The 25,471-nt window shown below is 37.4% G+C and overlaps 3 protein-coding genes across 3 annotated transcripts; all 3 read right to left on the bottom strand.

Moving 5' to 3' along the window:
* Window positions 1–5,448: 5,448 nt before the first annotated feature.
* Window positions 5,449–17,908, bottom strand: ypel2a (yippee-like 2a). The gene is made up of 5 exons (XM_079862026.1): window positions 17,780–17,908; window positions 11,808–12,045; window positions 8,884–8,927; window positions 8,665–8,773; window positions 5,449–6,976 (listed from the first exon to the last, which is right to left on the bottom strand). Exons 2-5 carry the CDS (start codon window positions 11,913–11,915, stop codon window positions 6,887–6,889), a joined length of 351 nt encoding a protein of 116 aa, XP_079718152.1. The 5' UTR covers window positions 11,916–12,045; window positions 17,780–17,908; the 3' UTR covers window positions 5,449–6,886.
* Window positions 17,909–17,920: 12 nt separating this feature from the next.
* Window positions 17,921–22,696, bottom strand: smg8 (SMG8 nonsense mediated mRNA decay factor). The gene is made up of 4 exons (XM_079862024.1): window positions 21,132–22,696; window positions 20,010–20,155; window positions 19,042–19,911; window positions 17,921–18,950 (listed from the first exon to the last, which is right to left on the bottom strand). The coding sequence occupies exons 1-4, from the start codon at window positions 22,654–22,656 to the stop codon at window positions 18,738–18,740; spliced, it is 2,754 nt and encodes a 917-aa protein (XP_079718150.1). The 5' UTR covers window positions 22,657–22,696; the 3' UTR covers window positions 17,921–18,737.
* A 777-nt stretch (window positions 22,697–23,473) lies between these two features.
* Window positions 23,474–25,468, bottom strand: prr11 (proline rich 11; the record flags this gene model as incomplete). The annotated part of the gene is made up of 6 exons (XM_079860567.1): window positions 23,474–24,276; window positions 24,473–24,569; window positions 24,892–24,951; window positions 25,037–25,146; window positions 25,226–25,312; window positions 25,421–25,468. Coding segments are annotated over 6 exons (444 nt in total), but the record flags the coding sequence as incomplete, so codon positions are not given.
* Between the last annotated feature and the right edge of the window lie 3 nt (window positions 25,469–25,471).

Here is a 25,471-nt window from a genome sequence, read left to right as displayed (position 1 = left end):
AGCGTGTACACAAACACACACACTGTACAAACTGTATTGCCATCCTTCCCCACAACAACTTAGGGAATATCCTATCTGAAACACACACACACACACACACACACACACACACACACACTGGGTCTTTTTCATAAAACACGACAGTATGAATGTAAAGTAAACATGTACCATGTTTTTGGACATGTACCATGACAATACAATGTCATGATATTCTTTTGAAATACTTTGGAGTGCCATGTAAACCATGACAGTTACCATTATACCATTACTGCACCATAGTACGTTTTTAAAAGGGTAGCAACATTTACTTTTCCTCTTTTAGACCAGGGTTTTTTAAACTGAGGTCCAGGGACCCCTAAGGCAAACTGTAAAATAATAATAATAATTAAAAAAAATAAGTAGCCTAGATTAAAACAAATGAACAATATTAACAATACATTATAGTGAGTAGAAAAATACATAATAATGTAACTTAACAGAAAATAATTGATATTATAATATCAATGTCGTAATATCGTTTGATGGACGATATTACTTTTTCAGTGCATAATTCTGTGGTGTCTAAAAGATTGAAACCCCCTGCTTTAGACAACAAAGTCTAAATAATGTTTATCTTTAACAAGAGCGCATATGAGATTCTTAAACAACTCGTAGATGGTAATAACCCCAAAATGCTTTGCAATATATAAGCTGCAAATGTGTTGGAAAATCCTGATTAGATTCTAGCAGGCACAGCATGGAAAGGTGATGCACCTGGCAGTGCCTTTTTCAACTCATGGATAGTGTCTGCACCGCAGGTGGCCTGTAGTTGATATCAGCTTAGCATTTGGTTAAGCAGGACAACGGTAACCCAGCTGCTCCATCATTTTAAAAGGGCAGGTGTGTTACCCAAAGCCTAAAATGCTCATTTCCATTCAGCATGCTTCAGCCGTTTTTTTTCCCCCGGATAGTGCGTGTGGCTGTTTGCCAGGGGGAGGGTCTGATTCTTTTGCTTTGAGCACTTTCATCATGAATGTATACACACGCAGATTGGCCAGGCTACATCCAGGCACCCCCTCAATTCTCTTCATTGGCCTTATTCTCTTATGAGCTCAGTGCAGATGGCGCAGACCTTCTGCTGGTCTAATGGTTTTAACCTGGTCAGGCTCAGATTAGTGGCCCAGCTTCAACCAGGAAGTGCAGAGGCCAATTACATCCTGTGAAACATTCCTCTTCTGCAAATCTGCTTTAGACAGTATAGGGCTCCCCACTTTAATCTCATTGTGAGCTGCTATTAATCAAATACTCTTGATCCTTCATTGTTTTTACCCGAGTCAGTCAAAGAGCTTTTCACTATTTTGAGGGGAAGTCAGCGAGAAGGAGCAAAGGAAACAGTCTTTTGGTTTTCTTGTGGCCAATTTCCTGCATCAGACCAGTTTTGGCTTTGTTAATAACATTAACCTTCCTCCCGTTCCCCTCCCAAACCATCTGCTGCTGTGAGGGCAGCGTAATTACCTCAAACAAGCCCCTTCCCCCAAACCACAGCCTCTGGGTTTCCTGATTAGATGTACCCCACCTCATATGACTCCCCAACCCCGTTACCCTCTTTTCCTCAGACAAAGAAATACAAATATTATATTTGAGTTAGACAGCATATTTAGTGCTGAATTATAGATTTAAAGGGCCAGGAACACAACTACCGGTATGTTGCCTGACTTTCTCTTATGGACTTGGTTGATATTTGTCACATGATGTCTTGCTTCATGCATATTCACTGATGGATCTGTATGTAAAATGACCCCGAAAACAACAAAATCCCTTGTATCAGAAGAAAATTATAAAATCAAAAGGTATCTGCAAGCAATTTCTTAGACTTTTCCCTCAAAACTAGTTTTCCCTCAAGTTCACACAAGTAGCCCACCAGTGTATTTCATCACATTGAACATGTTACATTAAAGGGATAGTTCACCCAAAAATGAGCATCATTTGCTCACCCTCAAATTGTTCCAAACCTGTATGAGTTTGTTTGTTCTGTTGAACACAAAAGAAGATATTTTGAAGAATGTCAGTAACCAAACAGTTTTGTGGCACCATTGACTTTGACATTGAATTTTTTTTCCTGCTATGGAAGTCAATGGCTACCGTCAACTGTCTGGTTACCAACATTCTTCAAAATAGTTTTTTTTGTGTTCAGCAGAAGAAAGAAACTCATACAGGTTTGAAACAACTTGAAGGTGAGTAAATGATGACAGAATTTTCATTTCTGGCTGACCTATCCTATTAACGTTTAATTACCCTTTAGATATTTGTTAGCGTTTCATATCCTCTTTTAAATGTATTGCTTGAAACATGCTATCTTTCATTAAAATAAATTACCATACAAGTGCCTAAAAATATTATGTTGGGCCACTGTATGTATCCCAACTAATACAACATGCCAACTGGCACTAAAAGGATCTCAGACAAGTTTGGATTCTGTACACTCATCCGACGGCAACAAACAAATGATAAACATGTAAAATGAGTATGAAATGGTCTAAACTGTGTAAAAGAGAGTGTCTCGGTTATACTAATCACAATTTTGACTAAATGTTGAGATAAATGGAACTATAAAGCTTAATATTTCTTGTCTAACAGTTCTTTTTGTTAGTTTCCACCAATAGTCAAACAGATTCACTCGTGATCTCTTTATTGAAAGGCTTGATGATATTGCAGCAGGCAGCATTGAGCTGTGTTTGTACACAGGTCAGAAGTAATCCATGTCCAAGAAATCACACACATGCACACATTGGTTGTCTGAAACCAGTGCAGAGATTACAGCATCCCTAATCCAAAGACTCTTACTGGGAACATTTGCTCATATGCATCAGAGTTCAAAGTGTTGGAGATATGATTTGGCATCTAAAATGCATGACTGTATGATTTGGATGTATAATTTTTTTTAGTGCAACTTCATGTGACAATGTCATTTAATATCAGGGTACTGCTTTGGTGCGTCTGTCAATGTGGTTTGCTTTGGGTTATATGTATATTTGCTTTACTGTGTCTCTTCCTTTCTCTCTCTATCTCCCTCCATCACAGAGACACTCACTCACTCTGTCTGGGATGGATATCACATTTATTTTTAGACAGTGGGTTTGGCCAGCAAGAAGCTTAGTATACATCATGTGGCTGAGGCAGGCAGCTTTGGGGAGAGAGAGAAGGAGAGAGAGAGAGAGTGGGTGAAAGAAAGAGAGACCTGACCTCCACCCTATCCCAAAGTTAGATACTGCTTTAAATGTACCATTCATACAATGAACCATAAAAAAAACAGTGATAATAAAATTGTAAAGTATTTATTTTTCATGGTAGTATTTGTTTTACTGCCTCTTAACTACTCACTATTGCAGTTTGTTCTTAAATATTTACAAAAAAATTACACAAAAATATAAAATATATCAGAATATACAGTATATACATATTATAAGTTATATACATTATATATTACAAGTCAAATGATATATATACACACACACACACACATTCAATTTATGTATTTTGATTTAATTGATTTTGGTGCAAATTGTGACCTGGAACATATTCTTAACAGATTTAATGAGATTCACCCTATAACAAATGTATTGTTTAATGAATTATCTAACATCAGTTGAGAGTTATATATGTATATTCATGACAACACTATGTTTTTGTCATGTAATGTTGAAAGAATTATACTGAATGTTTGGAAAAAAACCCTTGTATAAACATGCTTTGTAGATATCCATCTTCTTTAATAGAAAGCCGTCTCTATCATTAATGTGAAGCTGTTAAGTGCTGTAATAGATGTTACAGGGTGTTTATTTCCATCAGGAGCCTGTACAAAACAATGGATTCATGGTTTTAGTGTTGCCTGGGGGGAAAACAATATTTGTCACTCACATGGCTGCTCCTAGTATCATGGTTATGAGAGCCTGCCCACCATCTGCTGCTGTAAACAATGTTTCCTGGCTCTGCCACCCCCAACACTCCCTGCTCTCTCTCTCACACACACTGCATGCAGAGAAAGTGTACAAGGTTCAGCATATACAGGCCTTAGGGAACATTTGAACCCTGCTCTCAAAATTCATATCCTAAATATTTGCAGAAACCCATGATTTACATAAGGCAGACGTTTAAAAATAAGAATGAAAGATAGCAGTGTTCCTTACTGAAATGCACACCACTGTTCAAAAGGTCGATTTTTTAAAATAATTTAATACTGGTTGCATTAAATTGATCAAAAGTGACAGTGAAGACTTTTATAGTGATACAAAAGATTTCTATTTCAAATAAATCCTGTTCTTTTGTACCTTCTATTCATCGAAGATCCTTGAAACCAAATGTTTTTTGTTTTCCACAAAAATATTAAAGGGATAGTTCAGGATTTTAGACATGAATCTCTATAGCTTCCCCATAAGCAGTGTGGTGCATTGACCATGACTTACCCCCGACAGCGTCCTGTGAGCCGAGCTCCGGTCCAGTTTTGGTCAAGATGAAATTAGTCCGGCAAGATTGCTGGGGTCACGGCAATAAAGCTTTTTTCTTCTCAAATCAATATGTGTTCAAAAGAGTGATATATTTGCGTCACTAAAACGTTGTCTATGGAGAGGTCAGACCTCGTAATGGCTTGGCACTATTTTCTCCCCTGTCATATCACTGCGCGCTGCCGCTACCTACAGCCAGCTGCGAGCTGCGCAGGCGCACACCACTTTTTCAGTTGTTCGGCAGTGTTTACAGCAGTGTTTACGTGCTCAGAACAGCTACACAAACGAGCTAACATAGCTACTCACCAAGAGCGATCAGTTTGTACAAGCTTTGTAGAAAATGGTGCGGACTTGTCGAAGTAATGTTGTCATCGTCGCTGCTGTAGTCAGACATGTTATCGTTCTCTTTACGAGCTGTAAACAAAGTGACACGTGCGCGGCTCCCAGCTGGCTGTAGGTAGCGGCAGCGCGCAGTGATATGACGGGGAAGAAAATAGTGCCAAGCCATTACGAGGTCTGACCTCTCCATAGACAGCGGTTTTGTGCTGCAAATATATCACTCTTTTGAACACATATTGATTTGAGAAGAAAAAAGCTTTATTGCCGTGACCCCAGCAAACTTGCCGGACTAATTTCATCTTGACCAAAACTGGACCGGAGCTCGGCTCACAGGACGCTGTCGGGGGTAAGTCATGGTCAATGCACCACACTGCTTATGGGGAAGCTATAGAGATTCATGTCTAAAATCCTGAACTATCCCTTTAAGCAGCACAATGATAATAATAAGAAATTAATCCACATATTAAAATGATTTCTGAAGGATCATGTGAAAATGAAGACTGGAGAAATTATGCTGAAAATTCAGCTTTGCCATCACAGGAATAAATTTGAAATTGTAATAATATTTCCCAATACTGTATTTTTGATCAAATAAATGCAGCCTTGGTGAAAATAAGAGACTTCTTCTGAGTGATAAATAATACACTCTTTAATGAAGACCAATGGCAAAAGGACATTCGTAAAATGAGAGCTTTATTGATATCAGATTAAAAAACTGATTCCAAAATTATCTCACACATACTTTTCTCCTTGAAAAAAAGAATCTGAAATTATATATATATAAAAAGTTGGAATTGGTGGAGCGGTCCCACAGAACGATAAATACACAGATGTAAGATTGAGTGCTAAAACAATACATGATGACTGATCATAAATACACACTCAATAAAAAAAGACATTATAGGTTAACTTCCACAACACCTAAATCATTGAAAATCGACTTGTTCTGCACAAGACAGTACAACTGAACCAAACCACACACAACGATGTGACTAAAACAGGAAATCAAACTCAGTTTGGTCAGCGTATAGTAGATGAAAGAGTCTTTGGTTGCGCCAAGGCTTTTTATTTACGAGCCCCTGCTGGATCACCTCGTTCGACGGCCACGTTTACAAGCCGTCACTCTCGTTCTTCCGCAAAACACGTGGTGAGAAAGTCTGGTTTACCTCATGATTTGTGGTTTGATGGCGGGAACTAATGAGACCGAATGGGACATCACGGGCTGTAAGAACGCCTCAGTTCCCTTTCAGAGCTGCTTTTCTCAGCTGCAGCTAGGGCTAAAGACTTGGCTCTAGCTAATGTACGCGACCTGTGCCCTATAAATGGCATACGAATGCCTCATTTACTCCGTAATCACATTCAAAAGGAGACAGATGACAATCTGGAGAGGAAGTGTACGTAAAACCTCTATCAAACGTTGCTACTTCCGCTATACGAAGTCAAAGACCACTGTGGTTGCTACGGTTTACCATACGCGTAACGTCCCTAAAACCACGTCAAAATCAATAAATATACGTATAAATAAACAACATGCAAATGATAAAGACAAAACTGGAAGAAATAAAGACACGTAAGGGAAACAAATGGATGACGCTTCCGTTTTAGTATGTTTTTGCCTCGTTTAAAACACGAATGAGTTAAAAGGTGCCGTGCTAAATGGGTTCGTCTTTCACCCTTCTTTTACCATGGATCCAGCCATTAGTTAAACCTGAGCGTGGGAAAAAACTGTGAGCTTGGCCAACCCAGAGGAAAGCAAATGTCGATTTGTGCCTCAGTTTGCACTCACTTGAATAGAATAGGAAAATACTCACTTAATATAAACACTTGGTGTCTAGCTGGCACACATTCGTCCAGTCAAACGCGTATATATATATATATATATATACACATGGGATGGGGGTAGCGCTGCTGCTGCTATGAACCTCGCACCCTCAAGGTTTAGAGGTGTGTGTCAGGTAGATAGATTTCCAGGGAGGAAGTTACAGCCAGATAATGAAACTAATTATTCATATGCTGCATGTCTCTTTCCAGCGTTATGGGCCATGAGGATGGGGAGCTCAGGGTCTTCAGTCCCACCCGTTGTCCTTGATCATGTGGGCCAGCTCGATGATGAATTTGCCCTCCTTGTACTTCTGACTACTTTCGAAGGCATGCTCCTAATGGAAAGAAGAAGAGGGAGGGAGAGAGAAAAACAGAAACGGTCAAGAGAACGAGCGTGTGGTCACCTCAAAGTCAAGATCTGTTGATCCAAAAATAATGGACAGCTGCTGGGGAGCTTTTCTGGATATGTCAATCAAATATCACACCTTTAAATAGCAGTATTAGAAGAGATGTTTCACTATATATGTGCTGTAAAACAAGTGCCAACTTCTAAATCTATTCCGATATGCTTATTCTTTCAATTGAAATGTCAAGCATGTTAATTAATTCATTTGAAAATAGCAATGTCTTGAACACCTCTTTTATAATGAATTAACATTCAAATACTCATTAAAAGGCTGAATAGGCAGAATCTGAATGAATGAATAAAGCATTTATATAGTGCTTTACTATGTACTATACACCCCAGGCACTTGGCACAAAAATAAATAAATAATTGTATACATGAAAGTGTACTTAAAGTGTAAGGAAAATATTATATAAATATTATATTATATAATACAGTACAGAAGTTCAAAAGTTTGGAGACAGAAGTTTCTTATGCTCACCAAGGCTGCATTTATTTGATCAAAAAATATAGTAAAAATGGCTATATTGAGAAATGTATTACAATCTACAACCATTTTATATTTTAATTAGGGCTGTCAAACGATTAATCGCGATTAATCGCATCCAAAATAAAAGTTTGTTTTTACATAATATATGTGTGTGTACTGTGTATAATTATTTTCTATATATAAATACACACACATGCATGTATATATTTAAGAAATATTTGCATGTATATACTGTGTATATATATTTATATTATATATAATTTATATTATATATAAATATTTTATGTATAAATAACACATTTTTCTTAAATATATATGCATGTGTGTGTATTTATATATAGAAAATAATTATACTCCATACACACACATATATTATGTAAACACAAACTTTTATTTTGGATGCGATTAATCGTGATTAATCGTTTGACAGCCCTAATTTTAATATATTTTAAAATGTAATTTATTCCAGTGATGGCAAAGCTGAATTTTCAGCATCATTACTCCAGTCTTCAAGTCTACATTTCTTCTTCTTATAGAAGTTGAAAACAGCTGTGCTGCTAATATTTTTGTGGAAACTGTAATACATTTTCCCCCAAGATTCTTTGATGAATAGAATCTTCAAAAGAACAGCATTTATTTGAAATAGAACTTTTTTACTGTCACTGTCACTGAATATAAAGTATTCATTTCTATATTATTGAATGTCTTACTGACCCCAAACTTTTGAACATTAGTTAAAATCTAAACCTGACAAATAGAGAACTATGTGAATATGTTAAATAGAGAACCTATGTGAATATATATATATATATATATATATATATATATATATATATATATATATATATATATATATATATATATATATATATATATATATATATATATATATATTTAAAGTGTTTTTCACTGTTTGGCCATCTGCTAGGCTGTCAAGACAAGAAAATTCAAAGCCAATATATTTAAATAATACTGTTTTGTCTTGGAAAGCTTAAAGTATCTCTCTCTCGATGAGTTGTGTCCGAGCCTCTAGCATGAGTTCAAACGTGACACAAGATGAGATATGTGTGCGTGTCCGGTGTTGAACGATCATGAGTGTTTTGTCTGAGGTGTGATCCAGAACTTACGTATTTCCAGCCCAGAGTGGTTTTACAGTTCTCACAGTAGATGTCGGCCACCGCATGGAGACCGGTCAGCAGTACCCTCTCCTCCGCTGGGCCACAGCCCACATTCACCCTGATCGATGAAAAGAGGATGTCAAGATTACATCAAAAATTCTGAAATGATATTTTGCTTGTTGCTTTACCACTTTGTATTGCATGGTTAGGACAAACTACAAGACTTACACTGAGTTAAAGAGGTAGGCCCTGCCTTGACTCCCTTGAAAAGACTGCAAAGGAAATAAAACAGACAGAAAGATTATTGAATTGGCTGGCATATGTGTTACAAAATAACGTCAGAGTAATTTAACATAATTTACTCGTACTGTGACTGCCCAATCAGGTAATGTTTTAAAAAAATCAAATTCCCTTCGCTGCTCCATTCATGAGGATAGGATTTCCCAGGCATGATGTAAAGCAGGGCCAGGGTCATAATTATGGGTGTTTGGAAGCGGTTTGGCCATATGAGCATGGATCAAAAGATCATTAGGGCGGTTTCATTTTGGCTGTGCTATACTGAACAGAATAGCAATGAAGGCTTTCTTTATCCATCTTAAGCCTAAATAACCTACCTGATTGAAACCATGGCAACAATAGGTAAACACTTGAAACATAATACATTAAACACATGGACATAGAGTATACTTTTAGAGTATGTTGGACTCATTTTCTGTGAATCATTATAAACTGGCTGATCCAATACATTAAAATGAATTAAATGATTCATTCAGATTCAACAATTCAGATTCAATGATTCAACAGATTTACATAATGGTTCCTTGTTAAAAACATGTTCAAACACATTTTCAGTGTTTTCAGTTTTAGAGTAAATTATTTAAAAAGGATTTAAATAGTTTTTAACCTCAAATATGTTTTTAAACATTTTTAATAAGATGTATACATGAAAACACAAGTATATTTAAAGAGTAAGGAAAATATTACATAAATATTATATAATGAAAACTAACATTCAAAGGTTTGGAGTCTGTAAGTCTCTTATGCTCACCAAGGCTGCATTTATTTTGATTAAAAATATAGTAAAATGTTCAAATATAGTGAAATATTATTACAATCTAAAATTGTAGATACAGTATTTTAAAATGTAATATATTCCTATGATGGCAAAGCTGAATTTTCAGCATCATTATTCCAGTCTTCAGTGTCACATGACACAATTCAAAAATCATTCTAATATGCTGATTTAGTGCTCAAGAAACATTTCTTATTATTATCAATGTTGAAAACAGTTGCACTGCTTAATATTTTTGTGGAAACTTTAATGAATCGATTCAAAATGATGCATTGTTATTCTGTAATGATATTTTCAGTGTTAGTTTTGAGTAAATTACCTTATTTTTGTATTTAAGAGCTGTCAAAGTAACACATTAATGAATAATATTTAAATATGTATTCAGATATATTGATTACATGGCATTTTCAATTGTATATTTTTTCAATTGCGTATCAAAAATTAAAGCTATCCAAATGCTGTATTACGTTTTCTGTAACACTACCTTATGGTTAAAGCAAAACATTAGCCTTCTAATGTACAAAACTCCAGTACTACATTTATTATGTCGTTCCATTCTGACCTGTATTTAGTATAGAGGGATTCGAACTAATTGAAATCAAATTATCATTTCACCGTCAACTACGCCCTCAGAACCGCCTGTAGCGCTCTCACTTCCATTGAAACACAAGTAAGGCTTGTCAGACCGGATACCACTGGGTTTTATTTTGCAAACATAGTATGTGAACAACTAATGAATGTAGCAAAAACAATCTTTTCTAATCCGTACAATCTGTAAACACACACACACACAGTCTATCAGACAGCCAAAACCCTGGGCACAGAATGTAGTGCTGCATTATGGGTAGGTATTCATCTGGGTATACTACAGAGACATGATTACTCTTACTCTTGGGGCACACAAAAGCCCAAACGATGACCTGCTTCCCTTTATCCTTGATTGTGTGACATGTACGTCAGGCAGCCGAGTGCCTTATCGACCCACATTCTGCCTGCACACAGGCTCCATGCGCAGACAAAAGGCAAACTAGAACGCACAATGTTCACATTAGGAATTACAGGTGCTATTAATAATCCTTGACACATATTTCTCCACCCACATACATAATGACACACACCTCACAAACAGGCCCCATATGGTGTTTTTAAAAGTGTGCCATCGGCGTCTGTGCACATGTGGTACAATGAATTTGTAACAATGTAGATAACTAATGTTAACAAATAAAACCTTATTGTAAAGTGTTACCAAAAATACACTACCGCTCAAAAGTTTGTGGTTATGAATATTTTTAAAATGCTCTTGAAATAACAAAATGCTCACCAAGGCTACATTTATTTGCTCAAAAATACAATAAAAATAGTAATATTGTGAAATATCAATTTTCTATTTTAATATATTTTAAAATGTAATTTATTTCTGGGATGGAAAGTTTAATTTTCAGCATCATTGCTCCAGTCTTCAGTGTCACATGATCCTTCAGAAATCATTCTAATATGCTGATTTGGTACTCAAAAAACATTTCTTATTATTATCGATGTTGAAAACAGTTGTGCTGCTTAATATTTTTGTGAAAACTGTGATACATTTTTTTCAGGTTTCTTTTCAAAAGAAAATCATTTATTTGAGATTAAATATTTTTGAAACAATGTCTTTACCATTACTTTTGATCAATTTAATGCATCCTTGCTGAATAAAATCATGAATTTCTTTAAGAATAAAATCTTACTGACCCTAAACTTTGATGTATAAAAATATATGAAGATTATTATACACTGTTTTTAAGCTCACATTACACAAATACATTCAGATCAATGTATATCTGTATTTTAATGCAAAAACAAATGGTCAGGCATTAGTACACAGCGTTGAAAATGTACAAATGAGCTTTTGCCTTTTGTTATTCCATGTTAAACATTGTCTTCGATCACGTGCAACTAATTTAAACATCCCAAAAATATGTTTCACGACCCTTTAACAGGAAGTCAAGCAGGATGTCTAAAATTAAAGCACTGAGTTAATTGCAATTGTCCTGATCTGAGGTTACGTACAGGTTTGATTAAAAGAGACATCGCTGACTACCTTTGAGATGAGCTCATCGTGATTGGCCAGGTGTGCTCGGCAGTGAATGCAGCTGTAGGTGCGATGGCAGTTGGGCAGGTAGGCCTGAAAGGTTTTGGAGCGCGTCATGTTGACCGTGGCGGGGGAGACGGCACGGGGGCGGAGCAGGAAGGGCCGGGCAGTCCAGGACGACTCGCTGGAGAAACAGTGGAGCACACAGGTGAGGGCCGTGGTGAAGCTTCAGGAGAGAGGAGAGCACCTGTGAGGAACACACACAATTGTGAATATTATTACAATCTAACATTGTATATATTTTAAAATGTAATTTATTCCTGTGATGGCAAAGCTGAAATTTCAGCAGCCGTTACTTCAGTCTCCAGTGTCACATGATCCTTCAGAAATCATTCTAATATGTTGATTTGGTGCTCAAGAGTAAATTTTTTTTTTTTCAATGTTGAAAACAGTTGTGCTGCTTAATATTTTTGTGGAAAATTCAAAAGTTAGGGGTAAGTAAGATTTAAATAAAAAAGAAAATAATATTTCATTCAGCAAAGACATTAAAATGATAAAAATGACAGTAAAGAAATTCATAATGTTGCAAAATATATATATTTTAAATAAACGCTCTTCTTTAGAATTTTCTATTCATCAGAAATCCTGAAAAAATGTATCATGATTTCCACAAACAAACAAAAAAAACATTAAGCAGCACTGTTCTCAACATTGTTAATAATAAAACCATGATTAATAATCATGAACATGCACATTTACATATCAAAGCATAACATCTCACTTATTTAAGATGCAATCGCAAAAACAGCTATTTGTGTCAATAAGATGAAGGAAAATAGTTATGAAAAAAACATTAGGACTGATTTTGATGGATAAAATCAAATGTTACAAAAGCATAGCAGTCCCTTTAAGAAAATGAATAAATATTAAATAACATTCTACGGTGTATTCGCACATTTTAGATGTCATAAATGATGCAGATTGATGTCCAAAACTGAGTGTACGTCAGCAAGAAACACAGTCAGTGAATGCAGCAGACGTCATTCACAGGAACACAGTGCAAATATGCATGAATCAGAGTATCTGTGAGCTGTTGTCTGACAGCTAACTGTGATTGTGTGGTCCCGCGTTCATCCTGCCCTCGGGTTACAAGGGGGCTGAGCTGTATCAGAGGCGGCTTTTTAATGCAGAGAGCTGGAGACCTGCCAATGACGTGGACTCAAACACACAGAGACAGCCAGATTTCAATGCTCATTCTCTGTTCAACCAATTATTCCCTAATAAAATGTGCTTACTTTAAATAAAACAAATCCATATATTATGAGCAGGGCTTGACATACACTTTTTTGCTCACCAACCACTGTGGCTAATGGTTTTCCAAAGTTACTAGCCACTCTGCATTTTCACTGGCCACAATTATGACATTGATACCATGGGGAAAATGCATATTTTAACATTATCTCATAATTTGGCAGTAGGTAGCCTATATTAGGCTGCTGTCACTTTAAAACCTGACGCACGGATCCATTAAACTGATACACGTGTTTTCTTTCTCAACTGTTTACGTTCATTTAAAACATAATTGATTGTGTTTACAAGAATACTCGCCAAGGCCAGCATTTTGACATTATTTTGTGTGTATTTGACTGTTTAGGAGCGAAAAAGAACTCAATTTAGTACTGAGCGGCGGCTTTATGTGCGCACACTATGGATGTGAGCACAAAATCTGGGGGAATGAGTAAAATTATGCAGAAAATGCACAATTCCACTGCGAAATTCAAGCCCCGTAGCACCAACAATATTCATCCGGAGCAAATGAAACGAGTGAGAGAGAGTGAAAGACCAGCTGGTATCATGTATCTATTCTGCGGAAAAAGAGTATTGCAAGCGTTTCCGATATTTCAGTATTGATATGTATCAAAAAATCTATATTTTTCACCACTACATTGCACTTAGTTTATTATTTCAGATGCCTTTTTAAAAGACTACAATTGAAAAATTGTATTGTATAAAATTCAAAAGGTGTTATTGTCAAGCTCTGATTAAGACGAAATGTTGCCTGGGAGGTAAAAAGGAGTAGTTGGTGCACTATATTCCAAGCCATATGATGAATTTCTGTGAAAATGAGACCAAAATTTCACTTTTATTCAAATTGTCCCTACATTGTCGCTCTCAAATACTTTATAAGTCATAGGTTTATGGTGCTTTGTTGTCCTTTTTGGAGCTTGACAGCCTCTGGGTCACTATTTCCTTTCAGAGTATGTGAAAAGAGCAGCGTGAACATCGTTCTAAACATCTCCTTTTCAGTCATACAGGTTTGGAATGACATGAGAGTGAGTTAATGATGACATACTTGTCATTTTTGGTTAAAATATCAACTCTTCAGGGTACACAAATGTGATATGATTTCCTAAATCCAATGAATAAGTTTGAAATCTTGACTTATTTTGTGCCCTCCTTTACATCATTGTGGCACATTGGCAGTTTTTCACTGTTGAGGCAGCAGCTTTGGACGAGATTTAAGGCAGAACTAATTACTAAAAGAATCCGCAGGCATCTCATTTAATTACCCAGAAGCGCGGACAGCTATTCGCAAGATCGAAAAAGGGCCTTGTGAGTGACATCATCAGATATTCGAATTCCAACCACATCTCAGCAAACCGACGTAATTATCACATAAACAAAAGCATTTGTTGGCTGTTGTGACTCAGCAAAGTCAGCAAAAACCCTGCTGAGGTCATAAAGCATACTTAGAAAAGGACAAATGTTTAAATGTCTTTTCCAATACTAATGAAAACACTTAACAATAAGGTTTCACTTGTTAACATTGACTGCATAGTTAACATGAACTAATGACAAACTACTTCTACAACATTCATTAATTAATCTTAGTTGATGTTAACTAACACATTAACTAAAGTTAACAAACGAGACCTTATTGTAAAGTGTCACCATACAAATAAAGCCAAGTGGCTAAGCTCACTCAAGGAATAGATTCTTTTTTTAGACACCACATGAACTCAATGAACTCAAATGAACTCAAATTAAATTAGACAACTCGACAAAAAAGGGCTGCAAACAAGGTTTCCTGGGAAGCTATTTGCAATTCTGTAATTACATTTGCTTTGGCACAGACACAATCAAAAAGGCCTTATAAAAGTACAGCCAGAGAGTATTCTAGACAGCAGCATGAGACTTGAAATCTGACTCTCCTTGGCATAATTAAGCACCATTGTGTTTGCTCTGCCATTAGGAACTCTGTATAATTTGGCCAAATGATACAGCAGCATCATTTTCGACATAATTTCCTAATGCAACTTCTAACACGATTACATAGGATCCACAAAGGATGGATGCGGTGCGGGTATAAGGCTAATTGGAGGTAAAACGATTAAGAGGTAAATTTATGAGAGATGCAGGGGCTGGAATTCATTCGGATCTCGACAGATGAGATGAAGATAAACGCCTGTCGCCAATATAATTACTGAGGTCATAATCACAGAAATGGTGCCCACTCTGTCTCTGTCTACTTTGCCTGTTTACCATTCCAAATTAGTCTGGAGCAGACCAAGCAAACACATATATAATGAACAGACCTCATTCATCAAGTGTTCAAACATGGCTGATCTTTCTTCTTCTTCTGACTACACACTCAACAAACAAATCTAATATAGACTGCAGTTACAAATCCAAGACTGCAGTTATTGAATATGAGGGGAAATGCATCTGCCATACTGATACACTCCTAAAAATAAAGGTTCCAATTGGGGGGTTTTGTATAGCGATGCAATAAAAGAACCATTTTGGGTTCCCCATTAAACCTGTCAGTGAACAGTTCTTAAAATAATTTTTTTTCTTAATGTGAAGAACATTTTAATAATCTAAAGAAACTTTTCATGCTATAAAGAACCTTTTGTGCAATGGAAAGGTTTCATGGATGTTTAATGTTCTTCATGGAACCACCAATGCCAATAAAGAACCTTTATTTTTACGAGTGTATGGTGGTTAGACCCCAAACAAACTATCAAAAATATATAATCCTTGAGAGATAATGGTGTTTTTTTTTGTTTCCTTTCTTGTTTATGCATGCATACAAAAAAATCTAACTGATTTCTCCCCAAATAAATTGGGCTGTTTTCAATTGCATAATATTATTAAATCAATATCCTCTCCATCCCGAAGTATTACACTAACACAAATCATACAAATCCCCGTTTTTAATAAAAATGTCTGTTATGTAACAATAAACATGGTGAAGCAGGTACATCAGCATAAAAATCTTCTGTTAATAAATGGCTTTGTTTGTATCCTTGTTTAAACTAGAACATCATAAAAAGTCTTGTGCATTTGAGGACATCTAAACAGACAACAAGGACCCCCGGACAGGTGGCGGATCCCCCCCCCCCCCCCCCCCCCCCCCCCCCCCCTCTCTTTCACATAATACACAGCAGGCTGCTCCCATAATAGCACCTTTTCTTGCTGTCCTTTGAAATCTGTCAGCACAAATATAAAAGCCCCTGCCGCGTACACACATATGCTGTGATATTTAGCTGACTTAACTGTCGATTACACATCTGATGGATTAACACTTTATTTTACAGTTTCCCTGTTAAAGTAATTACAATAATACACAAATACAGCCCGCTCTTCAAAATGATTTAATCCGCACTGCTTAGTAAATGCACACTCAATTATGCAAACACAAATAAAGAGAGACCTAACGTAAAATAGATGTTTCAAATTGTACATTTTTAATATGCAAGCTGCATTTGAGAGCCAAATACAGAGAAAACACAAATGACCTCTAAATTAATACATTTTACATTTAATCACATACCGGCTTTCTAAAGGCCGGTAATGCGAATTCATCCCCAAGTATGATGGCACCTATGCAAACCTCTCAAGCTCATACGATAACAGCACGAACCTACAGGAATAACCATGAATGTGCAATGCTAGCATCAACACTGAAAGGAACTGTGTTGGAAACAGAGAGGAGACGGAGGGATGGATCCAGGTCAGACGAGAGTGTATGTGGGTGTCAGTGAGCCAGCTTCTATGTAGGCCATAGTAGATGCCACCAGTTTGACGGTGCAGATGGCAGCACCAGCTCAGCACCTCTGGCAATCACTTCCTTGAAAACACCCAAAGCTAAACCAATTCAGAAAAGCCAGCTTTAAAATGACAACAAGCCTGAGTGTCACTTACTTATGCTGTGGTAACAAAACAGTACACAATACCAGTATGCAAAATATTGAATAGCCACAATTTCTACAGTGATCTAGCCATCTAAGAACAATTGTTTATGTATAAAAATGGTAGGTAACATCATGAGTGTATTTAAGTACACAATAACATTGATAAACATGAACTTAATATGCAATGATCTTGTGGAGCTGCTTGCAATTAAATAGTTTAACATGCAATATGTGTAGTATGAACACTTACTATTTTATAAGACCATTTTCATGCATTTTATATGCAAACTGCACATATTTGCAAATTCAAATGTTAAGTTAGTATAAAAAGTAAAATATAAATGTACTTATTTTAAATAAGCATTATTAAACTCATAAAATATCCTTATAAAATGCAAGCAGTGTTCATGGTGAACGACACATGCATAAACAGTTATTTTTCCTGATACTTTTTTTGGTAGTGTGGCATTAGTGCCATACTAATTATGTAATAGTCTAGATACAATGCACACTTTTGGAACACAGATGTTAGCTATAATTATTGACATTTTACCTAAGCAATGATGGATTGATGTACTGTATATATTACAGTCTTAAATCCAGAAGTTATTATTGTCACTACAAGTTTGACTCCAAACCGAATCAATAAGGTCACAGAATTTAAAAGGTTAAATTGTAATGAGCTGTCATACTGCACGATAACAAATAACGCACATTCCATTTTTAAAGTCTAACTTCCTATAAATGAGCCACTAAAAAGCATTATAATTGTACGGATATTACCTTTGAATGGAGAAGACGCGCAGGTCGAACTCTCTCCCTCTTTAAAACGGCACCTTCATGCAAAACAGGCGATCATTCTTCATAACACAAAGTTTGCAGGTATCTTCATCAGCCACGCACCTCGACAGCAGCACTCTGTAAATACAGCACCGTTGCGCATCGGGCCTCGCATTACAAGCTCCCAGTTTGATTGACAGCCAGGCCAGCCAATACATTACACAAAGCGGCCTAGCAACAATACTCTGATTGGCCAACCTAAAAAGTGGACGGACCAATGAACGAACGCAGAAAATATACGGGCGAAAAACCAAAACATTCCTTATCTTTGTGATGTGTCAGTGGTAAGCATGATAAGTAATAAATAACTAAAAGCGAAAGTAAGTCTTAATAAACTTTAAACTCAGAATATAAAGTATTTTTAAGAAATTACAATTGTCAGTCTGTATATTCTCACGTGCGAATGTCAAAGATGTACTAAGTCAGTTGGAAAGATCATAACTAAATAGCGCCTCTCTGTGTCGTGTTTTTACGCTCTAATTTATATAAAATTGACGCTTTTTCACCAAAATAGATTCATACTGCAATATCCTTACTTAGGAACAAGTGTTTTAGCTTTTTATGAAATCTTATTTTACTCAGGTAAAAAATGATTTATAGCATAAACCTCAAAAAGTTGCAGAAAATCCAGAGTGGACACTTTTTTTGCATACACATTTAAAAATGTTGTAATTTCAATTTTCATTTTTATTTATTTACTGTAAACACAACATTCCTTAATTTGATTGCTTGTATTTACAGACACTATTGTTTGTACAATTGTGTTAAAACAAAGAACTGCCACAAGAAAATGCAAAACATGGTGAAAACAAAAAAAACTTAATATCAAGAGAAAATATTCTGTGTCCTTGTCCTATGGATGTCTCAATGGTGCTTTTAAGTGCAGAATCTGTGTTTTTTGTTACTGTGGAATTGAACTAGTAGTGTTGGCACGCAGAACACCTCTCAGCACCCTGAAGTTTGCCAGCGGCTGGTTCTCCTTCGGAGGGTAGCATGGTCCACGATCTGTCACGTAGGCATAAGGGAAGCGTAGCACCCAGAGTCCATCAGGTGGCAGCACCACCTCAGGTTGCTCCGGATGGAAGATAGGACAGGGAGGGGGACCTGGCTGGACCTAGAAGAGAAGAGAAGTACAGAATAATATACTTTAATGGAAAAAATTTGAGATTTAATTCATTGTCTATGCACTTATTAACATATTGTACCTGTGGGTTTAGGACAATCTCAAGAGGAGCATCAGGAATGACGACAAAAAGACGAGCCAGCTGAGCGTAGTGTGGCTTGATCCCTCGTCCTTGAGCTGGAGAGGGAATGTATAAAGGCATGTCAGAATTTAAGCATCTGGTTGCAGGTTCCTTTGGTCCACCTTGCCCAAGCACTTTGACAACTTTATCAGGGCCAGAACTAAGGAAGCGGCGCCCTCTGCTGTCCTCATACTCGAAACCAACGAAAGCACGAGCTACATCATCACGCCTGCGCCCTCGTCCAATTCCTCCAGCACTGCCTCGCTTTCCAGCGGATGCTTTATTTGGTGCTGGCCAGGAGGCTGGGCCTCCGTCTAGAGGCTCAAGCGATCCCACATCTTCCTCTGATCGGCTTCGAATGACAACATCCCAGGGCAAGAGGAAAGCGGAGCCTGGGAGGAATCCAGGTTGCTCTAAACCGGTGAGACTGTTGTAGGCCTTAGCTGGACCGATTTTAACAAGAGACCAACTCGAGAACTTGGGCAACAGTCCTTTTGGGCATCCAGAATGAAGCATGCCAGGAAGATACTCCACAGTTGAGGGCTGTCTGTCCACCAAGCTTGGCCTCTTCTCTTGTCCTTCTGCTCCATCACCATAAGTTCCAAGGCTGTCCATTGACTGGCCCAAGCTAAGAGCGAGACTTAGACCTGTGCTATCACCAGGTGTGTGAGTGCTAGTCTCTTTCTCCTTTAGACGATCAGTTTCGCCCGATGGAGGTACTTCTACAGGTCTGGGCACCTCTTCACTGACAGGAGCAGGGTCGGGTGTGCTGGCTTGGAACACAGGGAAATTTATCCTCTCCAACTTTCCACAACATTTCTCCTCAAGCATCTGAAAACGAATGACGGAAAGACGAAGAAAAGATTTAAAGCGTATGTAATGAATATTTATGGTAGAAAAAAGGTCGTTTTTTTATGGTAGTTACTGACTTGATAGAAGTCGTAGTTGGCAGCCTGGATGTCAAATGGATCTTCTCTTGGAGACTGCTTCTTACCACAGTTACAGGAACTTGTAGATCGACCCCTACTATTGTGGTATAGAATAGGTGGGTTGTGGTCCATTTCTGGCTTCTCTCCTGCAATGTGAACAAAATAGAGGTTTAGAGATGTATATTCCATGATATGCTGCTGATTAACACAGAAAACAGTTTAGTAACCTGAAACTCACAGTTTAGTAGTCAAGTCACCTTCATTTATATAGCGCTATTTTTAACAATATAAATTGTTTTAGAGCAGCTTTACAGTGATAATAGGAAATTAAAGTAACAGATTGTTTTGGCTTTACAGCAGCTCTAGAATAAAGTTATTGTCCAGCTAAAGTTAGTTTTGATTGATTCACTTCCCTTACAAAGATCATTAGTTATTAACTTAGGGGCCGCTTACATGACACTGTTTTGGCTGAAAACAGAAAACTTTTAATGTGTTCTTTGCACTACAAATGGTAGTAACATAACATATTGACAGTTATGCACTTGTTTTGCACAATGAAAATCTATGGAGTGTCACATCCCATATTGCTCCAATGACTTCCATTTGACATTGAATTTCTGTCAAAGCGTTTTCTGTTAGTTTTCACAAACTGTGCTGAGTCAAAATTATTTTCTGTGGTAATGACAGCATTCCACAGATAATTCCATTCATGCATTTAGCAGACGCTTTTATCCAAAGCGACTTATATTTCATTGCAGATATACATCGGTTCTTGCATTCCTTGGGAATCAAACCCACAACCTTGGCATCACTAACGCCATGCTCTAGCCACAGAAACAATGTTCAATTCAGAACACTTTTAATATAAATTTAATATCAATAATGTCAAACTAACAGTATGAAATGAGCATCAACATTCAATGAGGATCAACGTGTTGGGAATCAAGTTGTCAACAAGGTAAAGTACAGTAAGAATAAGCTAAATCAGAAAGAGCATGGTGCAAGCAGCAACACCAAGGTAATGGATTTGATTCCATTGGAACACATCAACAAAAACATATAGCTTGAATGCAATTTAAGCCGCTCAAATGCAACTGTAATCTATTATATGTGCATCTTCACCTGGCTTTGGAAGCAGATGAAACTTGTGCACACAGTGCTGATCCGTAAGGCTGCGCTCCTCACAGAGCTGATGCCCGTTACTCCAGAACTTGTAGCAATCCTCATGGAGCTGTAAGGCATATCTTTGAAAGGCGACTCCTCTTGCATGCTGGCTGTACACTCGCAGTGCATGTGCCAGTTGATTCTTGTGCACTGTGGTGGTGTAATTATGAGGAAGGTTTGACTGGTACGCACTGTGAGCCAGGGGCAATGCTTTCTGACACCTGTTTTCTGAAAACTTCGCATCTGCGTCAAGGAACCCCTCCAGCACTTTCAGCTGCCCCTGCACCTTGAGGGAGATCTCGGCTGCGTCATCCTCACTGCTCTCTATCATGACCTGATAGAGTCTGTTCGCAACATGCACCCATTTGGAATAAGTGGGCAGCTCAAAGTGTGACGGCTGCGGATTGCGACCTACACTGTCATCAAAACCTTTCTTGGTCAATACGAGTTCAACATGCTGAAACAGGAACTCTTTTAAAGTGCAGTCCACTAACTGCCCTCCAGAGGAAAGACTGCTTTCCACATTGAAAGAGGGCTGTCTGTTAGAGTGCCTCATCTGTTGGTACCGCCTTTGCCCGGGCACAGGCGGACCACCTTCGTTCTCTCGCAGGGCACAGTTGGACCGCAGGTGCCCAAGGAGAGAGCTGATAGGGTCCTCGTCTGGTCCTGGCACTACATATACAAAAGCCTGGTTGGCAGGAACTGTAAAGAGACAATTACTACTCTGGTTGGTCAGTACACGACTTTTCCTGAATATCCTGTATATCTGATCTTCCAGAGCATGCTGTAGCCGCCTTCTAGGGGAGTGTTTTTTGGGTTTATCTCCACCAGAGCCTTCAGTCCCATTCCCACCCATGCCAGACGAGCTCACTCTGAGAGCTCCGTTCATCTGGAACACGAATAGCAGACGTGGAGGGCACGGCCGGCAGTTTAACTTCCATTCCTTTGATATGGGCGAATCTTTAATCGCAGCGCGCAGCAGGGGAAGCGCTTTCTGACGTAGCGCGTCCAAAGCGCGAAACATCTTATCGTAAGTGACGTCGAACGAACATGTGGGATGAACCAGCAGAAGAACATGGCATAGCGAGAAGAGATACAGAAGCTGCAAACAGTGATCCTTCTCTGCCGTTTTCCAAAACTCATGCGCTTCTGCATGACCCAGACCCGCCGCCAGCGACTCGCACGCGCGAATAAGCTGGCGGTTGTCTAAAACAGATGTTAATACGAGATACAGCACGCGGTTCTCCTGATTATAATACGCCTGCATCGATGTTCCTCCGCTCGGACTGTCAGTGTCGTCGCTCCCAAAGAGAGAGAAGATGTGTTTATCTGCTAAAGTGTTTATGAGAGAATCTTTGACTGATCCGGGTTGCATTGCGCTTTTCCCAAATATGCCCAATACGCAAACGCCCTCATCTTTGTCGTTGGGGTCTTCTATTATTTCTGACTGTAACAGCGCTCCAATATTCATGGGCACCGCCATTTTCTTCGGACAGAAACAAGTGGGCGGGGCTTGTGTTGAACTGAGCGTAAAATAAGAGTCCGGGTGGATACATGAACCTGCACGTTAATTTCCGTACAAAAAAAAAGCACCCAAAGAGCGTAAACAGTAGTTTATGTCTTATATTTTTACAATTTTTTTTTTTTTTAGCTAAACCTAAAAATATTAAATCATTTGCGGCAATGAAATACAACTTACTAACTGAAATAAGTTTAAATACTAAGATGACAAACTGAAATCAAACTAAATGCTGAATATAAAAATCAAATATGAAAAATGCTTTATAAAATATAAAAGCCAATTCAGCATTAGCAAATGATATAGTATAAAAGTGATACTAAAAACAATACTATTTCATTACCCTTTATCTAAATGCACTTGCTTGTAAATCAAATGTAAAAAAATGGAACCTATTTTAAGCATGGTGCATTAATCCTTTACATTTATGGGTGTATACGCGTTTACTGTTGTCTAGATGTGTGTTCGGTACATATATATATTACATGCGTCTACTCTGTTGAGCGATGAGTGAGCAACCTTTAGAGAGTCTTGTATGAGTGAATGTCTTGTTTGTATGAGTTATGTATTATATATTTCTGCACTTACCATTATCATATTGTGTTTTCTGTTTCATTTGTGTATAGGTGTTTTCTGTTTTATTTGACTACCGCTGTAAGGTCAATGTCAATTTTTGTACCTGGACTCGAGGACCCCCTCGAAAACGAGATGGCTCATCTCAAGGGGTTATTCCTCTTCAATAAATAAATGTCAAATGTCAAATCAAAAAAACACACAATTTGTGTAGGTCCAGTATTTATTAAACGTTTTGGATTCATTGCAATATTTTTTACATACAAATAAAAGTGGCTTAAGAAAGATATTGCAAAAGACCCTTAAAATTAAACATTAAGACATGGAAACACCACTTTGGTATAACACTCAAAGACCACCTGTAAACAAGCAGTAAAACATAGAAATAAAACATCCTGAATTGTGCTTCAAGTTTTACCACACACACATAAGACATCAATGGCATATTGAATTTATGGATCAATAACTGACCTGTCTCACCTCTGTACAAATTTCAACACAGTATGTAGTACTATATTTTACAGCAGAGTCAGTTCACACATTCCACAAATGATATTCAGTAACAGTGACATTGAGCTGCATATTTAATTACTTAGTATTTATTATATAATTAATAGAACTAACTAAAAACGTGCTCCTATTAATGTACATTAAATTTTCATAGTGTGCATTTGCGGTTTTTTATGCTTGCGATGTCTTAAAAAGGGTGTTCTGATATAAAAGGATCAAGGAGCATTTCACATACAAGTATATAAAATAACATAGCAGCGAGTAACATAAAATACCGTCCTGTCACTACAACACTTATTATAGTACCATGACAGTATGAGAACTGGTAGAAGCTATTAGCACAGTTACAGTAAACATGTAAAAAAGCACAAAAAAAATCAAATAAAACACACAACACGGTTACCAAAAGGCCATGCAAAACACAATGTGCAATAACACTGAAATGGTCCATTTCTTTCTTTAGAAAGGCTTGATTGGTGATAGTCCTTTTGTTAAATCACGCTGTAAAGTTATACACACAATAAAATAAAAAATTTCAGATCATTAGTTAATTGTTTATATTGTTAAATAAAATTATCTTCTGGTTTCATTTTATCAAGAGACTCAGAGGGTAACTTTAAAAGAATAATAGTAAAATGAAATTCTAAAAATTAAATACTGATACTATGATTAATTTCATGATATAGCCATTACATACCAGGTGCTTGTTTCCTAACCCTTTGGTCATCTTTGGATCCAGGCTTGAATCGGTCACATCATTCTCTTTGTTACACAGCGGTGTGCCACCAGGACTCCTGAGAATATACCATGTGACAAGTAATAAGCTAGATGTGACTGTCTTCAGTTTTAGGCATTTCTTTGCTCTAATTCAAACAATATGGTCTGGTTTCACAGACAGGGCTTAGATTAAGCCAGGATTAGGTTTTAGTACAATTAGGACATTTAAGTAGCTTTTATAAACATTCCTTAGAAAAATTGCTTTCAGTTAAAACAGCTCAAACATGCATTTTAGGATACGTCTACATTAATCCGGATATATTTGACAAGGCCTTAATCTGGGACTACGCTTAAGCCTTGTCTGTGAAACCAGGGTTATAAAGTAAGAGGTGATCTTGCCTGATCAAGTTGACCTTTCGAAGTGGTACCCGTAGACTCATGGGATTTTTGGTTGGTGTCCTACAGAGAACAACAGAAATGATGAAGCAAAAACAAACGTATTGATTTACAGTAAAATAAACATTTATTTATGCAGAAAAATCACCTGCCAAGCCGTGACCTAAACTTCAAGGGGAGGTCAGAATTAGAGCGTCGTAAACGGACTTTCTGCAAGTCTGCAAGTGTGACCAGTGGTGATCTTCTCTCTGGAGACTTCTTTAAAAGAATATACCGTCAGATATATATACTCAATGCAGGATACTATGGAAAATTGAAGACATAATCTTTCACTCACCTGAGTTTTTTGGCCGACAGTCACTTTTTTTAGTTGTACTGCTTGAAGATCTCGAAGAGTCACAGAAACAGGGCCACTTTGCTTCTCCTATTTGTGGATGGATGAAATTGAAAATAGTGGCAACCTCCATGGCTTGTTTCCTCAACAAATAAAGTGAATTAAATTGGATATGACAAAGCAGTAATAAACCATTACCTTTAGAGAGTTAGTTTGTGCATTTTTTTTAGGAATTAAGGACACTTTCGG

This window comes from Squalius cephalus (assembly GCF_949319135.1).
Source record: "Squalius cephalus genome assembly, chromosome: 24".
NCBI lineage: Eukaryota > Metazoa > Chordata > Actinopteri > Cypriniformes > Leuciscidae > Squalius > Squalius cephalus.
Note: the sequence above shows the minus strand (reverse complement) of the source record. Positions and strands in the feature narration are given on the sequence as shown.

Bases quoted from the DNA above. Each gene is read 5' to 3' on its own strand.
- ypel2a (XM_079862026.1), bottom strand. From the start codon at position 11,915: ATGACGCGCTCCAAAACCTTTCAGGCCTACCTGCCCAACTGCCATCGC. The intron at 8,928-11,807 runs GTAGTCAGCGAT...TTTCCTTTGCAG, and splicing joins ACGATGAGCTCATCTCAAAG to TCTTTTCAAGGGAGTCAAGG. The intron at 8,774-8,883 runs GTAAGTCTTGTA...TTCATCGATCAG, and splicing joins GCCTACCTCTTTAACTCAGT to GGTGAATGTGGGCTGTGGCC.
- smg8 (XM_079862024.1), bottom strand. From the start codon at position 22,656: ATGGCGGTGCCCATGAATATTGGAGCGCTGTTACAGTCAGAAATAATA. The intron at 19,912-20,009 runs GTCAGTAACTAC...ATTCGTTTTCAG, and splicing joins CCAACTACGACTTCTATCAA to ATGCTTGAGGAGAAATGTTG. The intron at 18,951-19,041 runs GTACAATATGTT...CTTCTCTTCTAG, and splicing joins AGATTGTCCTAAACCCACAG to GTCCAGCCAGGTCCCCCTCC.